This window comes from Trachemys scripta, chromosome 4 (genome assembly GCF_013100865.1).
Source record: "Trachemys scripta elegans isolate TJP31775 chromosome 4, CAS_Tse_1.0, whole genome shotgun sequence".
In the NCBI taxonomy this organism is placed as follows: Eukaryota; Metazoa; Chordata; order Testudines; family Emydidae; genus Trachemys; species Trachemys scripta.
In genome coordinates, this window is record NC_048301.1 from 112,951,110 (window position 1) to 112,966,423 (window position 15,314).

At 47.3% G+C, this 15,314-nt stretch overlaps 1 protein-coding gene across 5 annotated transcripts in view; it reads right to left on the minus strand.

Moving 5' to 3' along the window:
• Window positions 1-74: 74 nt before the first annotated feature.
• LOC117877368 (SITS-binding protein-like) overlaps window positions 75-15,314 on the minus strand; it is a 74,008-nt gene continuing 58,768 nt past the window's right edge. For all 5 annotated transcript variants that reach the window (XM_034770443.1, XM_034770440.1, XM_034770441.1 and 2 more), the window contains one exon: window positions 75-2,309. In XM_034770443.1, the coding sequence (XP_034626334.1) occupies window positions 2,133-2,309 (177 nt within the window). In that variant the 3' untranslated portion in view covers window positions 75-2,132. The remainder of the gene's footprint in view (window positions 2,310-15,314) is intronic.

Genomic DNA, 15,314 nt, shown 5'->3' on the forward strand with positions numbered 1-15,314 from the left:
CCCCCCCCCCTATGTCCTCTTTTTTGCTTGTGGAAATATGGTAACCCCCCCTAGCATATGCCTAGGGACGGCCCTGGTTGAGGGGGGGGCAGGAGGAGGCTGAAGCAAATTCCTTTTTTTTACAAACAGCCACGGGCTGATGTGGATCCTTGGATGGTGCCTGCAATATCAATTTGTTTCATGTAAATTGCTGATGAGATTGAATACCTGGAGGGGACCATGTCAAGTTACAAGCTCAGGGCAGCAGCTAAAATCTATTCTGTTCTGTTCGAACTCCATTTAAAAGGCCTTTCAATGCTATCAGAGCAGCACCAAGAGGCGCTTCTTTGTTCCCAGCCTCTTCTGTCTCCTACAGGGCACAAGTTGTTTTCATGCTAAGCTTGTACCCTGTGCCACAGCAACCTCCTGGGCGTGGTCAGAGTGAGCCCCTTCCCCGTGTGGCACACAGGGCTCCCCCTCCCATACTCAGCCTTTGACCCCTTGCGGCACCCTGCATTTTGACACTGCCCTGGGGCCCCCTCACACTCCAGAAAGTCCTAGATACTCTTAATAAGATTAGGAAAATCCTGAGCGGTTCCTGATCTAAAAGGAAGATGAGAGGGGTCATCAGCTGGTGTCAATTGGCCTAACTCCACTAATGTCAATAGAACTATGCTGGCTTATACCAGCTAAGCATCTGGCTCATCTATCCCAAGGGTATGGCAAAGCAGTAAGACATTTGCCATGGGTGAAGTTGGGTACTTGTCATGGGATACACACAGAAATTGTACCATATACATTAATTTTAGCATTGAAAATCTGAGCCCACTCCTCCTATATATATGCACCCTTTGGTAAGGTCATTTAAATTCACTTGGAAGCTGTTACTTCCCCCAGGTATGCTAAGACTATGTATGTCCAGCCTCTGTAGCATCTTATCAGCTGCTAAGATCCTCATGTGTTTGCTGAGCTCCTAATGTTACAGAAAATAATCTTCTCTTTGTAGCCTCCTAGAACCGTTTGAATGTCTTAAGTGCTGCTATTCCTCGGTTTACTGAGTCCCAGCTGCTGCATAATACACACATCCCTATGCTTCAAATAGGCTGCTTAGTTCCAAAAATAAACTAAGGCTGATTTCAGTTTTGGGGTGTTCTCGAGCCATGGGAGGGCGGCACTCTGAGGTGAGAAAGCTGGGGCAGAAGGCAGCAGACAGGATAGTGTGCTGGGAGGAGTGATAGCTCAGTGGTTTGAGCATTGGCCTCCTAAACCCAAGGTTGTGAGTTCAATTCTTGAGGGGGCCATTTAGGGAACTGGGGTAAAAATCTGTCTGGGGATTGGTCCTGCTTTGAGCAGTGGGTTGGACAAGATGACCTCCTAAGGTCCCTTCCAACCCTGATATTCTAAAACCACACAAGGCAAATCATCCATAAGGAAGGAGAAGACTCCTCACATTGGTGACCTGCAGCCACACATTACAGAACAGCTTTCTCTGCCCATTCCTTTTCTGTAAGTTTTGTCTCCAACTTTTTCCTAGACAAAAATAAAGACATTGACACAACACCCAGAACTGGATGCTGCAGTTTTCCCAAAGCAAACGTTGCAGTCTGTAGAAGATAAGTGATGATGCAATCCTGTTTCACTAAGACTCCAGCAGGCAGTTAGACCTGGTCAACCAAGACTGTTTCTTTTCAAGGCAGCCAGTCCTGCTGTCTGTCCATACCTGGCTCTGTTAGAGCTTCCTCTTTACTTTAATGATTTTTTCCCCCCAAACAGGGGAATATTTCCAGTAGACATTGAATCCATCTGCTTTCTCATTAGCCTGTGACTTTGAGGGTGTCTCTCTTTCACTACTAGGTAATCAGAGACATTCCTGATAGATAACACACAGGATAGGGTCAGATGAACCTGGATGATCTCAGCAGATGTGTTGCATGTGCACAGGGGGTATTTTTTGTACCAGAGCTCCTGCAGTATTTCAACTATTTTAGAATGGTAGCAAATCACAGTAACAGATTTAAACACTTGTATATATAAAAAAAAAAAAAAGAGTTCCTGGAAAAGCACAAATGGCTGAACAGGAAGAGAGCATGTCTTGTCAGCATCACTCTTCTGAGAAGTAGGTGAATCTTGTGAGAACTGGGACAGCCTGGAATCTAGGAGGCTTTTACAAAAACTGGCACCTCCACAAGACTGACTGAGTAGTTCCTGATTAAGGTTCCTCCATCAAACACCTGGGCGTTGGTGTTGGTGTCCATCCATATGTGACCTTCCCCAGGCAGGTAGATGTCTCTCTGAACTCGCCCTTGTTCTGTAATTGGGGCGATCAGTACCTGCATTTAAAGGAAGCACAGCATTCAGCAGGGCTAGATAGAATTTACTGCAGCAAATCTAAGCAAACCAAGGGCCAGATTCAGACAAGTGCAACTGAATGGAAATCCATACAGTCTTACATAAGTTCTGAATGAGTTGTATCTACTATGACAAGGCCAAAATTTGGCCCACAGACACTTCTCATACAGACCTGGCAGACCAAGAGATTGATTAGCACCAGCCAGAACCTTAGGGTATGTGCCCCACTTGGCTCTCTACACACCCAAGCAGTGCTTCCCCTGTCTACACTGCTATTTTTAAACAGTGCCACAGGTAGCTACACACCACAGTGTGGATGCAGCCTGATCTTCACTGCTGCATGTAGCTACGCATACCCTACACGCCGCTGCTACTCATGTGCAGTATAGACATAACCTCACTGTCTCACCTAGGGGCCCCACCCAACAGCAGAGCCCCATTATGTCAAGTGACAGTCTGTTGCACGAGCGCTCTGCAAAAGCGATGTCTGTATACCTGTAGATAATAGGGCTGGTTGAAAATTTTCCAGTGCAAGTTTAACACCGAAAAATGCTGATTTGATGGAGTCCAAACGTTCCGCAGGAAGGTGTCAGTTCTGTCTAAACTTTCGACAGAAACCAACCAGCCTGCTTAGTTTTCTGCCGGCCCACTAGATGGCTGGTGGGGGAAGCTCACGGGCTCCCTGGGATTCCAGAATCACTGGCTCCCCTGGTGATTGGCTCCACGAGGTGTCTGCGTGATGCGTGGGTGGGCTGCCAGGCTTCCAGGCTCCTGTGCTCCCACCTGATGGGTGGTTGGGCTGACCAGCTCCCTAGACAGCCCAGCTCCCTGGAATTTTGTGAAAATTTCTGTTTCACAGGAAACTTTCTACTTTTTGTTCCAATTCATAATGATTTCCCTCCCCCCCCCCAGAAATTGCCCACTAAATGAAAAATCCTGTTTCCAACCACCTCTAGTAGAGAGTTAATAGAAAAGGTGCCAGTAGACCACACTCAAAAATATGCAGCATTGTTCATAGGTTTTTCAGGAAAAATAAAACATGGCATGCACTGCAAATGGTTCCTGTTTTGCAGTTTTTTACATGGAGCTCTTATCAGCCCCTGACCTGAAGAGTTGCATCCTAATAGACAAGGCGGACAAAGGGAGAGAGAAAGGGAATGTTGTTATTCCATTTTACTGATAGGGAAAAACTGACAGAGATTAGATGATTTTCTAGTGGGTCCCTTCTGGCCTTAAACTCTGACATTAAATGACTTGTTTAGGTCACACACTGAGTGCAGCTTGGCCAGACCCAGGGATCTGGCTCAAAGTTTGCTCAATAGCTTAGATTTTGTTATTTATCATCATCACCTCATATATTTCCGGCATAATAAGAATAAATAGTAATAATTAATAATAAAGGCTGAATCTTTTATTTTAATTAGGGACAAGTTTATTGATTTGGATGGGAGAATTCCCATTGACTTCAATAGGCTTTGGATCAAACCCAGAAAGCCCTGTAATCCTGCAAGAAAGGCTGCTCTCGTGCTATATTAGGAGCATTTACATCAAAATTAATGGCCAAGAACATATTAAATTGCACCCTGCACCAATGTGTGCCCCTTCCATTGCTAGGTGATTAGTGATGCCTAGTCTAGATTAGAATCAACAATGTACCACATAAGAACATAAGAATGGCCATACCGGGTCAGACCAAAGGTCCATCTAGCCCAGTATCCTGTCTACCGACAGTGGCCAATGCCAGGTGCCCCAGAGGGAGTGATTACTATGGTATCTAGGCACTAATTAAAAAATGTATATAATTTTTTCCATAATGGACTCTATTCTACAATTTTCCTTTAGCCACAGTTGCTTAGTGTATGACTTTCCCCCAGCTCATTTTCTGTTCTCTTCTTTTCTCTGTCCAGAAGAGCTGATCTTAAACTGCTACAGTTAGTCCACAGTGGTGCAGGCTGCATGATTTACCTGGAAAATCTGTTGGTTGGTAACTGTTATTATATAACAATCATATAGTATTAATACTCTGGTTGACTATTCCTTGGACTCAGTGAGAGTCTTTTCTGTAATGGCTCAGGAAACACTGAAACTGGGATTTGCAAAAGAGCCTCAGGGAGTTAAAGCTCCCTGCTCCCACTGAAATTCTGCCTCTGTCTTCACTACATAGTTAATCCAGGTGATTGGCACCCGGGTTCAGGGCCGCCCAGAGGATTCAGGGGGCCTGAGGCAAAGCAATTTCGGGGGCCCCTTCCATACAAAAAAGTTGCAATGCTATAGAATACTATATTCTTGTGGCGGCCCGGGGCAAATTGCCCCACTTGCCCGTCCCTCTGGGTGGCCCTGCCCGGGTTAGCCTAGCCCAGGTTACTGTGTGCACAGCAGAGCCCTACCTGCATATCTGTGTGCTCACTGTTCTGCACTCACCTGTGTGTATCTGGTTCTTTGTGCTGAAATGCTTTAGGGTTCTTTCCCAGTCCATTGTGTCAATTGCATGAGAACTTGTGTCCTTTGAGGGGAATTGTGGGAAGGGCATTGGAGGACTATCAAGCACTTGAATGATTTTGTCTGCATCCTCACTGCAAAGTGGTGGGTTCAAGTTTAAGTGGAGCTTGGGCTCTAACCTGTAACCCCAGTTATGTAAGCTAGGCCGGGCTTAAAGCACCTCCAAATCTGGGTCAGAGGTTTTTCTGTGTGAATGGTAGGGGTGTTTGAGCTAAAACCTGGGTAAGAGCCCACATTAACTCTGCAGCAAAGACAGTTTTTCTGAATTTAGATACCTAACTTCCTATATTCCTTTAAAAATCCAAGCCTGATGCCTTCTTGTGTGGATAGTTGCTTTAGATGAAAACAAAACCAAAAGAGTTAACCCCCAATTAAATGATTCTCACTCTGAGAGCTGGAGTAACCTTTTGTCCTCTAAAAATAGCCCAGCAGCCAGCCTCTCCAGTATGGCTCCTTCATGATAATCCACAATTTCCAGGGAATTTTAAAGCTTTTTTTTTTTTATTAATGGGAAAAGAACAGTTTTTAAAAAGATTAAAAGCTTTAGTTGATGGATGTCTTTTTTCCCTTCTGAAAAATAAATGGCAAATTCCAAGCTCTTGAAAATATTTATCACTGAGAAATTATTTTACTTCAGAAACTGGAAAAGGATTTCAGAAACCTACATAAGTTTCCAAAAAAATGCTTTGCCTTTTGTAGGGAAGAGCCAGCTGCTTTTGTCTAATTTTGAACCCACTAACACTGTGGTTTTTATTCAAACTTAAATGTTACTAGAGCTATGTGCCTCTTAGGAGAGACTGAAAAAGCAAGGGGAAATGAGAGCTAAAGATGCTAATGAGGGAAAAAAACACTATTAAAAACAATTAACATTCTATAAAAGGCCACTTACAGATGAAGTGACCACACATACTAAATAAAAAACGGGAGTTTTTTGTGGTGACATTTTTAAGCTTGTGAAATACTCGTGCAAAAGTGCACTTAAAAAAAAAAACTGTGCTGGTGTTGTCCTGACAGCTGCTGGATCAAAAGCCACATGGGCAGAGTGAAAGATTTTTTTTCTTCCAGTATCTCAGTAAGTTTATCATGAAAAATGGAACAAGTGCCATTAACATTCACGTTGAGCTAAGAAACTGCTTTGATAGTGCCTATGCTCCTTTGGCTTTTCTCTTTATGCCAAACACTGTTTATCACACTCAACACTTGTTCTACTGGGACTGTGTGTTCCCAGTAAGCCCAATGCAAATTTTACTCAACATAATAATACACTGTGAACCAATATTTTGTAAAAAGCGACAAAGAGTCCTGTCAAGTATCAGAGGGGTAGCCATGTTAGTCTGGATCTGTAAAAAGCAACAGAGGGTCCTGTGGCACCTTTAAGACTAACAGAAGTATTGGAACATAAGCTTTCATGGGTGAATACCCACTTCATCAGACACATGTGATGAAATATTTTGTAGTTATTTAAATAAATAAATAAATAAATAAATAAGGGGGTTGACTGATAAAATGACCCAAAAGGGCATTTTAGAGCATCCAGAAAGAAGTTCTTAGGACATGAGAAAATTATGGTAAACTAGAAAGACAAGAACAACAAGGAGTCCAGTGGCATCTTAAAGACTAACAGATTTATTTGGGCATCTGAAGAAGTGAGGTTTTTTTACCCACGAAAGCTTATGCCCAAATAAATCTGTTAGTCTTTAAGGTGCCACTGGACTCCTTGTTGTTTTTGTGGATACAGACTAACACGGCTACCCCTCTGATATTAAAAAGAGAGTGGGTGAGTTAGTATCTTTTATTGGACCAACCTATATTGGTGAAAGGGACAACAGAAGTTGGTGCAATAAAAGATATTACCTCACTCACCTTGTCTGTCTCATATCCTGGCACCAGCGCAGCTACAACAACACTGCAAACAAAATGGTAAACCTGGACTGTTTTGGTAAAACCAGGTCATATGGTCACTTTACTCATTGGTGCCTGCTGAGCTTTCAGCTATGGTTCTTCTAGCCATTATTATGTGGAAGATTAGATGGCTGGGACTGGGTTAAAATAATGTTTGCCTGTTCCAATTATAGGCTGGTGACATTTAATTTTCACCATAGATTATTATTATCCTTATTTATTATTGGTAATATGGTAGCACTGAGGAGCCCTAGTCATGGATCCCCTTGTACTAGATGCTGAACAAACACACAGAATTAAGACAGTCCCTGGCCCAAAGAGTTGATAATCTAAATATGAAACAAGAGACAACAGATGGAGACAGGAGTATAAGGTTTATCTATCCCTGTGGCGGGTTTTGTACCTCATCAACCCCTTTGATTCAAGGGGGGGAGGGGGCGAGATTAACCCCACCTCCCTGCGTCTATGTCAGTCTTACTACCTCCCCAGTAGTCAGGGCTGTATGGCCTAATGGCCGGAGCCCCTCAAATCCACCTCCCCAGGTGGGGTAGCATGGCCTAATGGCCGGAGTCCCTCTAGTGCGCTCCTAAAGCAGCGGGGCCCAATGGCCAGAGTCTCTCTACACCCTCTTCCCCTGGTGGGATAGCGCAGCCTAGCAGCCAGAGTCTCTATAGTGCACTCCTAAGGCAGCGTGACCTAATGGCCAGAGTCTCTCTAAATTCTTCTCCCCTTGGGCAATAGCGTGGCCCAGCAGCCGGAGTTCATCTACCTCCTTTGGGGTGAGAGAGAGGGGTTGATGAACTATGTCAACCCCCAAAGGGGCGGGGGGAGATTAGAGACCTCTGGTAGGGGAGTCCAGGCCCACCTGCCTTCACCGGGCTCTGACCCAGGGCCCTGTCAGTGATGGCATGATCCGCCATGGGTCAGTGGGGAATCCTACTGCAACACGCTGCCCTCAGAGGGGTGGGAGATACCACTCCCTTCCCTTCCCTGGGTCACTGCCTACCAGTCCTCCAAACATAGCAGTCCTTGTGGCATCAGGGTCTCCAGGTTTCTCAGCACCCGATGCTCCGTGGGGTTCCCACAGCTGCTAGTCTCTGGGCCTGCTTCCTGGCTCCTCAGCTCCCTCCTGTAAGGGTTGCAACTACTCCTGGGCTGGAGCTTCTGCTGGGCGTCCTCCTTCCCCAGCCGCCAGCCCTGACTGAGCGGTTCTGCAGGCTTTTATGCTTGACTCCCGGTTGGAGCATGGCCAACAGAGCCTCAGGGGCGTGGCTTCCTCTGCCAGCAGTGAAGGGTTAACTCTCTCAGTCCCAGTGTGGGGCCAGTCCGCCCCGTCACAATCCCCCAAAAGATTACTATCATTGTTTCCCTCTCATTTTTGAAAAACTGTGGAAGGAGTTTCCAAATAGTGTGGCACTGTGGAGAAAGTGTAAATTTCTAGAGAAATAACAGATTATACCTAGGATCATATGATGGCTGCCTCTTCTACGTACGCCATGAGCATCACTGCGATATCTGAGCACCTTTCTGGTTTTCTATTCCATATGGTTATGAGCTGGTCAAATAATTCGCTGCAAATAATATTCATTGTGTATTTGGGCTATCAAATAGTTATTCACAAATAAATTATTTCATTAGCTGGCCAGCTCTGTGGAATGCTTTTGACACTGTTATGTTTACTTTTAATACTGAAGCATGTTTAATACACAGGGATGGCAACATCTTTTAGCTTTCCTTCCTCTTGCATTTCACTCCATTGACATGCTGACTTCACACTTTCTTATGCCCTTAAAGATGCAGTACCACAATTTGTTGCAGTGCTATCAAATGCCAGTGCACCAAATATTTTCCAGTGTATCAATGCAGCAGCCACAGTCTCTGTGTTCTCTTCCTGTGTCTTCACAGTGAATTTAAATATGCATGTAGGAAAGGATTTACAATGGGCCAGATCCTGCTCCCATTTAAAATCAATGGATGTTTGGTTATGAATTTTAATAGGATGAGGATTGGGCCCAAAAGCAGGGACATTCTCCCTAATCCAATGTCGCTGATGATGCAAAGCTCAAGGAAATCAGTCAAACAACAATTTTTCAGCCTTACCAAAATGGCAGTTTGTACTTTGCCTCGGAGAAGTTGCTTATAGTGATGAAAGACGGTCAAAGATTCAGTTCAGTTAAATGTCCTATGATTTGGATTCCTCTCTGCATTAGTGGTTGGACATTTCAGAACAGTTTTGCCATGTCCCAGTACTCCCTGGTACTGAAGGTACCAGAAATTGCACAAGAATGGTCTTTTTTTTTTTTTTTTTGGCTGTACTTTAGTACTTACAGCCCTAACGAGCTAGACTGCATGAAAGTATAAAATAATAATATCCAACCTCTTTCTGAGCTCATAAAAAGTTTGGCTCAGGTTTGCTTTGAATTGTGGAATAGGCTTATGCTTGCATCAGTTCTGATTTCATCAGACCCACTAGAGATTGATTGCAGTATTTGCCTAGAGCACACTCAATTGTACCTTATTTTAGGAGCCGAACTTTCAGCCAAACTTTGGCTCTCCACCTTTTAGGAGAAGGTCTGAGGTTGTTCTGATCTTTGTTCTTGAGCTTGTGGTATCTTAAAAAAGAATCTTTTCCTGCTAATGCAGATCACATTACTGTACTGGAACTGTCCGATTCAATTGCACAGGAGATTTTTCAATTCAAGGGGTTTTCGGGAAGGAAATATGTTTTAGATTGCTTGTGATTGTAACTAATCTTCAACATTGCAGCCAAAATTCCAGACCTTTGTTATTGTAGAAATGTTTTCTGTGAAGTTTATCATTCATGGTCAACCCGGGTTTGCAATCGGGACATTCTTCTTCCCAAATTATTGGGAAAACAATGGATTTGAGACAATTTAAATGAATAACTAAACGTACAGGTCACAGGATGCTACGGTTAACTCACCACATTTTGTGAGAGATGCCATGGAATCTTTAATGACCACAAATGGTCAGGGTCCTGCTCTTTCCTCTAATCAAAAAGACTGTTACTCCAGCCACACGGGGGAACATCTTGCCAGGGCACTGGTCCAGTACAAAAATCACATGGCCCCCTACTGAAAATGGGAGTTTTATCATTGATTTGTGTGTCAACAGGATTGGGCTTGCAGTGTTGGAACTCACCTGTCAGAAATAGGCGGTGGAGTATGGGGTGCCTGTTTCATCCAGTTTGACCTCCCATCCCCAGAGTCCTTCTGTGAACTGTTGGAGCTGAGCCCTGGCATAATTCCCAGACTGCTGATATATGATAGTCAGCCCCGACGCAGCCAGAAAAGCCCACCTAGCCCAGAGATTTCAAGATCAAATAATAAACACAGATAATAAAATATGTTTTCAATTTAAATGTTTATACTTCTCTCCCTGACACACATGTGTTGTTCTCCTTTCACCCAGGCACCCAGACAGCAACTGGAGCTGGGGCAAGCTGCATTCTAACTCACTTTGCTCTGCTGGTTGTTTAACCCCTCAGCTACTGGTGACTGCTTTGCTGCTAGTGGTGTCAAGGGAATATCAGGAAATAGCCCAGTGCCTCTGGCAATGCAAGCTGGTGCTGTCACTCAGATTCATCCCCGCATGCCTAACAGCACAGCGCGTGCCATCATACAGATGCAGTTTGACAGTGCAGTGAATGACATTGGCTATCCTCAGTCTAGCACATCTGGCAGCCACCGGGGTGCTGGTTCCCCGGTGCTCTCAGCAGCACAACGGGCACCAAGCCTAGACTCAGTCTGGCACATGTAGCAGCATAGTACAAATGTGGACCAGGTAAGTCTGGCGGCACAGCAGATGGAGTTATGCAGATGCACATCTGACAGCGTTGTGGAAGACATCACACATATGCAGGTCAGCACGTCCAGCAGGAACGATTACCCAAATAAGTTAGCTGTCTGGCAGTATAGTGAGGGACATTGCCTGGAAACAGCTTGGTCCAGTAGCGGTGTCCAGCAGCAAAGCAAGTGGCATCACCCAGAGGCAGACCATGTCCATGAGGTGCTATCAGCCAAATGAACCCAATAGATCTGGTAGAAAAGTGGGTGGCATTGCTCAAAAACAGCTTGGCCTGTCCAATTGGCATAGCTGGCAACTTACCCAGATCTAGCCCTGCACATTTGGCAGCACTGTGGATATTGTCACCCCAAATGCATCTCAACACACTGACCATTGCAGGTGTCTCCCAGGTATACTGAGAAGGTGCTGGTGCACAGTGAGTGGCATTACCAGATGTCGCTCGACATGTCTGGCAAAGCAGCGAGTTCCATTGCTCAGGTGCAGCCCAGCACGCTTGGCAGGACAGATGAAGCCCTGACCTGGACACAATCTCTCTGTCCTGTGGCACAGTGAATCATAGAATCATAGACTTTAAGGTCAGAAGGACCATTATGATCATCTAATCTGACCTCCTGCACAACACAGGCCACAGAATCTCACCCACCCATTCCTGTATCAAACCTATGTCTGAGCCATTGAAGTCCTCAAATCATGGTTTAAAGACTTCAAGGTGCAGAGAATCTTCCAGCAAGTGACCTGTGCCCCACATTGCATAGGAAGGTGAAAACCCTCCAGGGCCTCTGCCAATCTGCCCTGGAGGAAAATTCCTTCCCGACCCCAATGAGTGCCATTATGTTCAGTAGCAATCCATTTGTTGAAACTAACTCTGAATCTGTAGCAGCTGAGGCTTTAAGGTTGTTGCTGGGCAACTCACTAGGGCACCAGTGAACCTGGGACCTAAGGGCTGGACAGAGTGCCTGCGGGTGGAAGGCCACATGTGGAAACATCTGGCTCTCCAAAGAATGCCATTTTTTAAAGCTGTCTTCTGGGCTTTGATCTTGCATACTGAAATTTCCTCACCCAGAATGGGAGAGAGGAGATTTGTGGGGGGAGAAGAGGTGGCGCTCTTCGAACCAAAATCCTGGATCTACTCCATGTTAATTATATCTAATACAGTAGGGCCTGGAAGTCCCAATCAAAATCAGGGCCCCATTGTGCAAGATGCTGCACACACACGTAGTGAGAGAGTCCCTGCCCTGAAAAACAGATAATCTAAATATTATTATTAGTTACTATTTGTATTGCCATAGTGCCTTGGAGACCTAGTCATGGACCAGGGCACCATTGTGCTAGGTGCTGTACAGGCACAGAACACAAAGACAGTCTCTGCCCCAAGAAGTTTACAATCTAAGCATAAGACATGAGACGACAGACGGATACAGTCAGACAGGGGAGTACAATGAGACAATATTGAGGAAGTGGTCTCAGCACATCAGCGGCCCAACCATTGTCACGTTTTTTTGGAGGCATCATGAGAAAGGAGAGATTTAAGGAAGAATTTGAAAGTAGACAATGAAGTAGCTCTGGGAATGTCTATGGGGAATGCCTCCCAAGCATGAGGGGCAGCACGAGAGAAAGCACAAAGGAGTTTGTTTGAAAATTTAACAGGTGGGCAATGGGGCCAATTGGAGGCAGGAGTCTATGTCTTAATACTGAATGGGAAATGATAGGTAGGATAGGGACAGGCTAGGAAGGCCTAAACAAATAGACAAGGCAGAAAAGGTTGGGGAAAAGGAACCATCATCATTTTACCTATAGAGGCACGGAAAAAGTCATGGGGACTTGCCCAAGGCCACACAAGAACTATGTTGCAGAGCTAGGAACTGAACCGGTCTCCTGAATACTGGTGCAGAAGCTTAACCACAAGATCATTCTTCCTCAAATGATCTAGTGTAGATCAGGGCCGGCTCTGGCTTTTTTGCCGCCCCAGGCAAAAAAGCCTCCAGCCGTCCCTCCTCCCCCTCCCCCCCAGTGCGGCAGGGGAGGGCGCCGAGCCCGGCCTTGGGCCCGCTCTCCCCGACCAGCCAGAGCACCGGAGGGAGGGCGGCGAGCCCGCTGCGGCTCTGCTGGCGGCCGGAGCGCCGGGGGGAGGGCGGCAAGCCCTGCCGGGGCTCCGCGCTCCCCAGCGGCCAGAGCGCCAGGGGGAGGGTGGCGAGCCCTGCTGGAGCTCCACTCTCCCCGGCGGCCAGAGTGCCAGGGGGAGGGCAGCGAGCTCGCCGCCGCTCCACTCTCCACGGCGGTGAGCCCACTGCAGCTCTACTCTCCCCGGCGGCGAGCCGGCCGGGGCTCCGCGCTCCCCGGCGGCGAGCCCTGCCGGGGCTCCGCTCTCCCCAGCGGCCAGAGTGCTGGGGAGAGGGCGGCGAGCCCGCTGCAGCTCTGCTCTCCCCGGTGGCCGGAGTCGGAGCGCCGCGCTGGCCCCCTCCAGGTGCCGCCCCAAGCACAAGGTTGGTGGGCTGGTGCCTGGAGCTGGCCATGGTGTAGATTCAAAATCCAGCTCCGACGTCAAAGGGAATTGGATTCAGTGTTCATTTTTGGCCCATTATAGAGGAAAAACTTGAGCTGAAAACTCTGACGCACATACAAATCTGGCATTATGGTTTGTGTCCGACTCTGCCAAGGAGGCAAACTCTCGCGCCTCACAGCCAGTGGTAAACTGGGAGGGAACAGGAATATGTGCATGGGGCAAAGATTGCAGCTGCAGGGTTGATTCTTTGTGTCATAAGTAGAAAAAGTAAAGCTAAAAGATGGAATGTGGCCATGCTGAGCAACTTGCTGTTTGTCCTGCTCTGCCAAAGATAGAGAAATCTCCCCAAAATGGAGTGGAGATTAAGGAAAAATCAGCTTTCAGGCAGTTCTACTTGTGCAGTAACCTGTGACTGGTTCACGGTCACAATGACTTTGGCAGTATTGCTTGGATGATATTTCCAAAGGATGAAAAGGACAAGGCAATGAAAATGGTTAGATGAATGGAGAGCTCTCCATATGAGGACAGACTGAAAATATTGGGACTGCTGGCTTTGGAGAGCAGACAAAGCACATGGTATAGGAAATATCTCATGGTACTGAGCAGTAAATCAGAAGCAGAAACCACATAGGGGCTACATTAGGGATAGGCAAAATGAGAGATATCCCAAGGTGCAGTTGTGCGAGTGCAGGAGAAGAGGGATAAAGAATGCTTGCCACAAGCCTATCAAAAGACACAGAAATGTACTTGCTATACTTAGAGTTTGCTCCATCACACATGCTAAAATTGCTCATCTCGGACATACATTATCCTGTATCATCACTTGAACATGACCCATGTGCACGTGTGTGTGCGCACACAGAGCCTGATTTTAAAAATAGTCTCAATTTTGGCAAACACACTTATCTAACCCAAATTACTTGTGCTTACAGTTAACTGCAGGTCCAAATGCTAGTATCTGATGCCAAGATTTTTAAAAGAGACTAGTGATATTTGGGTGCTCAGCTTGAGACCTCTTGAAAGGATGTGATTTTCAGAGGGCAAACATAGGGCTGGATTAAGGCATAGGCACGATAGGGCCACACATAGGGTCCCAGCTCCTGGAGTCATGTGGGTCAATGGCCCATGACAGAAAAAGGTTCCCCACCCAGGAGCCCTCACTCCCCCACTCTCCGTGCCTCAACCCAGCTCTGATTCGCCTCCCCCCCTCCGAACCCCTCAGTCCCAGTCCAGAGCACCCTCCTTCACCCCAAACCCCTCATCCCAAATCCCACCCCAGAGTCTGCACCCCCAATCCAGAGCCCTCACAACACCCCGCACCCCAACCCCTTGCCCCAGCCCAGAGCCCCCTCCCGCACCTCGAACCCCTTGATCCCAGCTCAGAGCACCCTCCTGCACCCCAAAACCCTCATCCCCAGCCCCACATCAGAGCCAGCACCCTCACTCCCCCCTGCATCCTGAATCTCTCATTTCTGGCCCCACCCTGGAACCCGCACCCCCAGCCCAGAGCCTGCACCCCCAGACAGAGCCCTCACCTCCTCCCGCATCCCAACCCCCTGAGCCAGCCTGGTGAAAATGAGCGAGTGAGTGAGGGTGGAGAGAGCGAGTGATGGCAGGGGGGATGGAGTGAGTGGGGGCAGGGCCTCAGAAAAAGGGCAGGGCATGGCTTCTGAAGAAGGGTGGGGCGGGGCAAAGGTGTTCGGTTTAGTGTGAGTAGAAAGTTGGCAACCCTAAGAGGCAGGGGCACAATGGGTGGCATGTCCTGGTGTGCCTAGAGCCCCAAATTGCCTTAATTCATCTCTGGGTGGATGCCCAACACTTTCTGAGCCTTGGGCCACTTTAAGGTGTCTCAGATTTAGCAGTAATGCAAGGAACCTATAGGCCTGTATCCCGTGAGACACTGACTCCAGCAGTTAGCATAAGGCTTGAGTAGGGTTACCATATTTAATTAATCAAAAAAGAGGACGGGAGGAGCCCCGCCCTAGCCCCGTCCCCATCCTGCCCTAGCCCCGCCCCTGCCCCTTCCACTCCCTCCCACTTCCCCTCCCCCTTCAGAACCCACAACCCTCCCCTCGCTCCTTGTCCCCGGACTGTCCCCTCCTGGGACCCCTGCCCCGAACTGCCCCCCAGGACTCCACCCTCTACCCAAGCCTCCCTGCTCCTTGTCCCCTGATTGCCCCCTCCTGAGACCCTCCCCCCATCCTAACTGTCCCCCTAGGACCCTACCCCCTACCTGTCCCCTGACTGCCCCAAC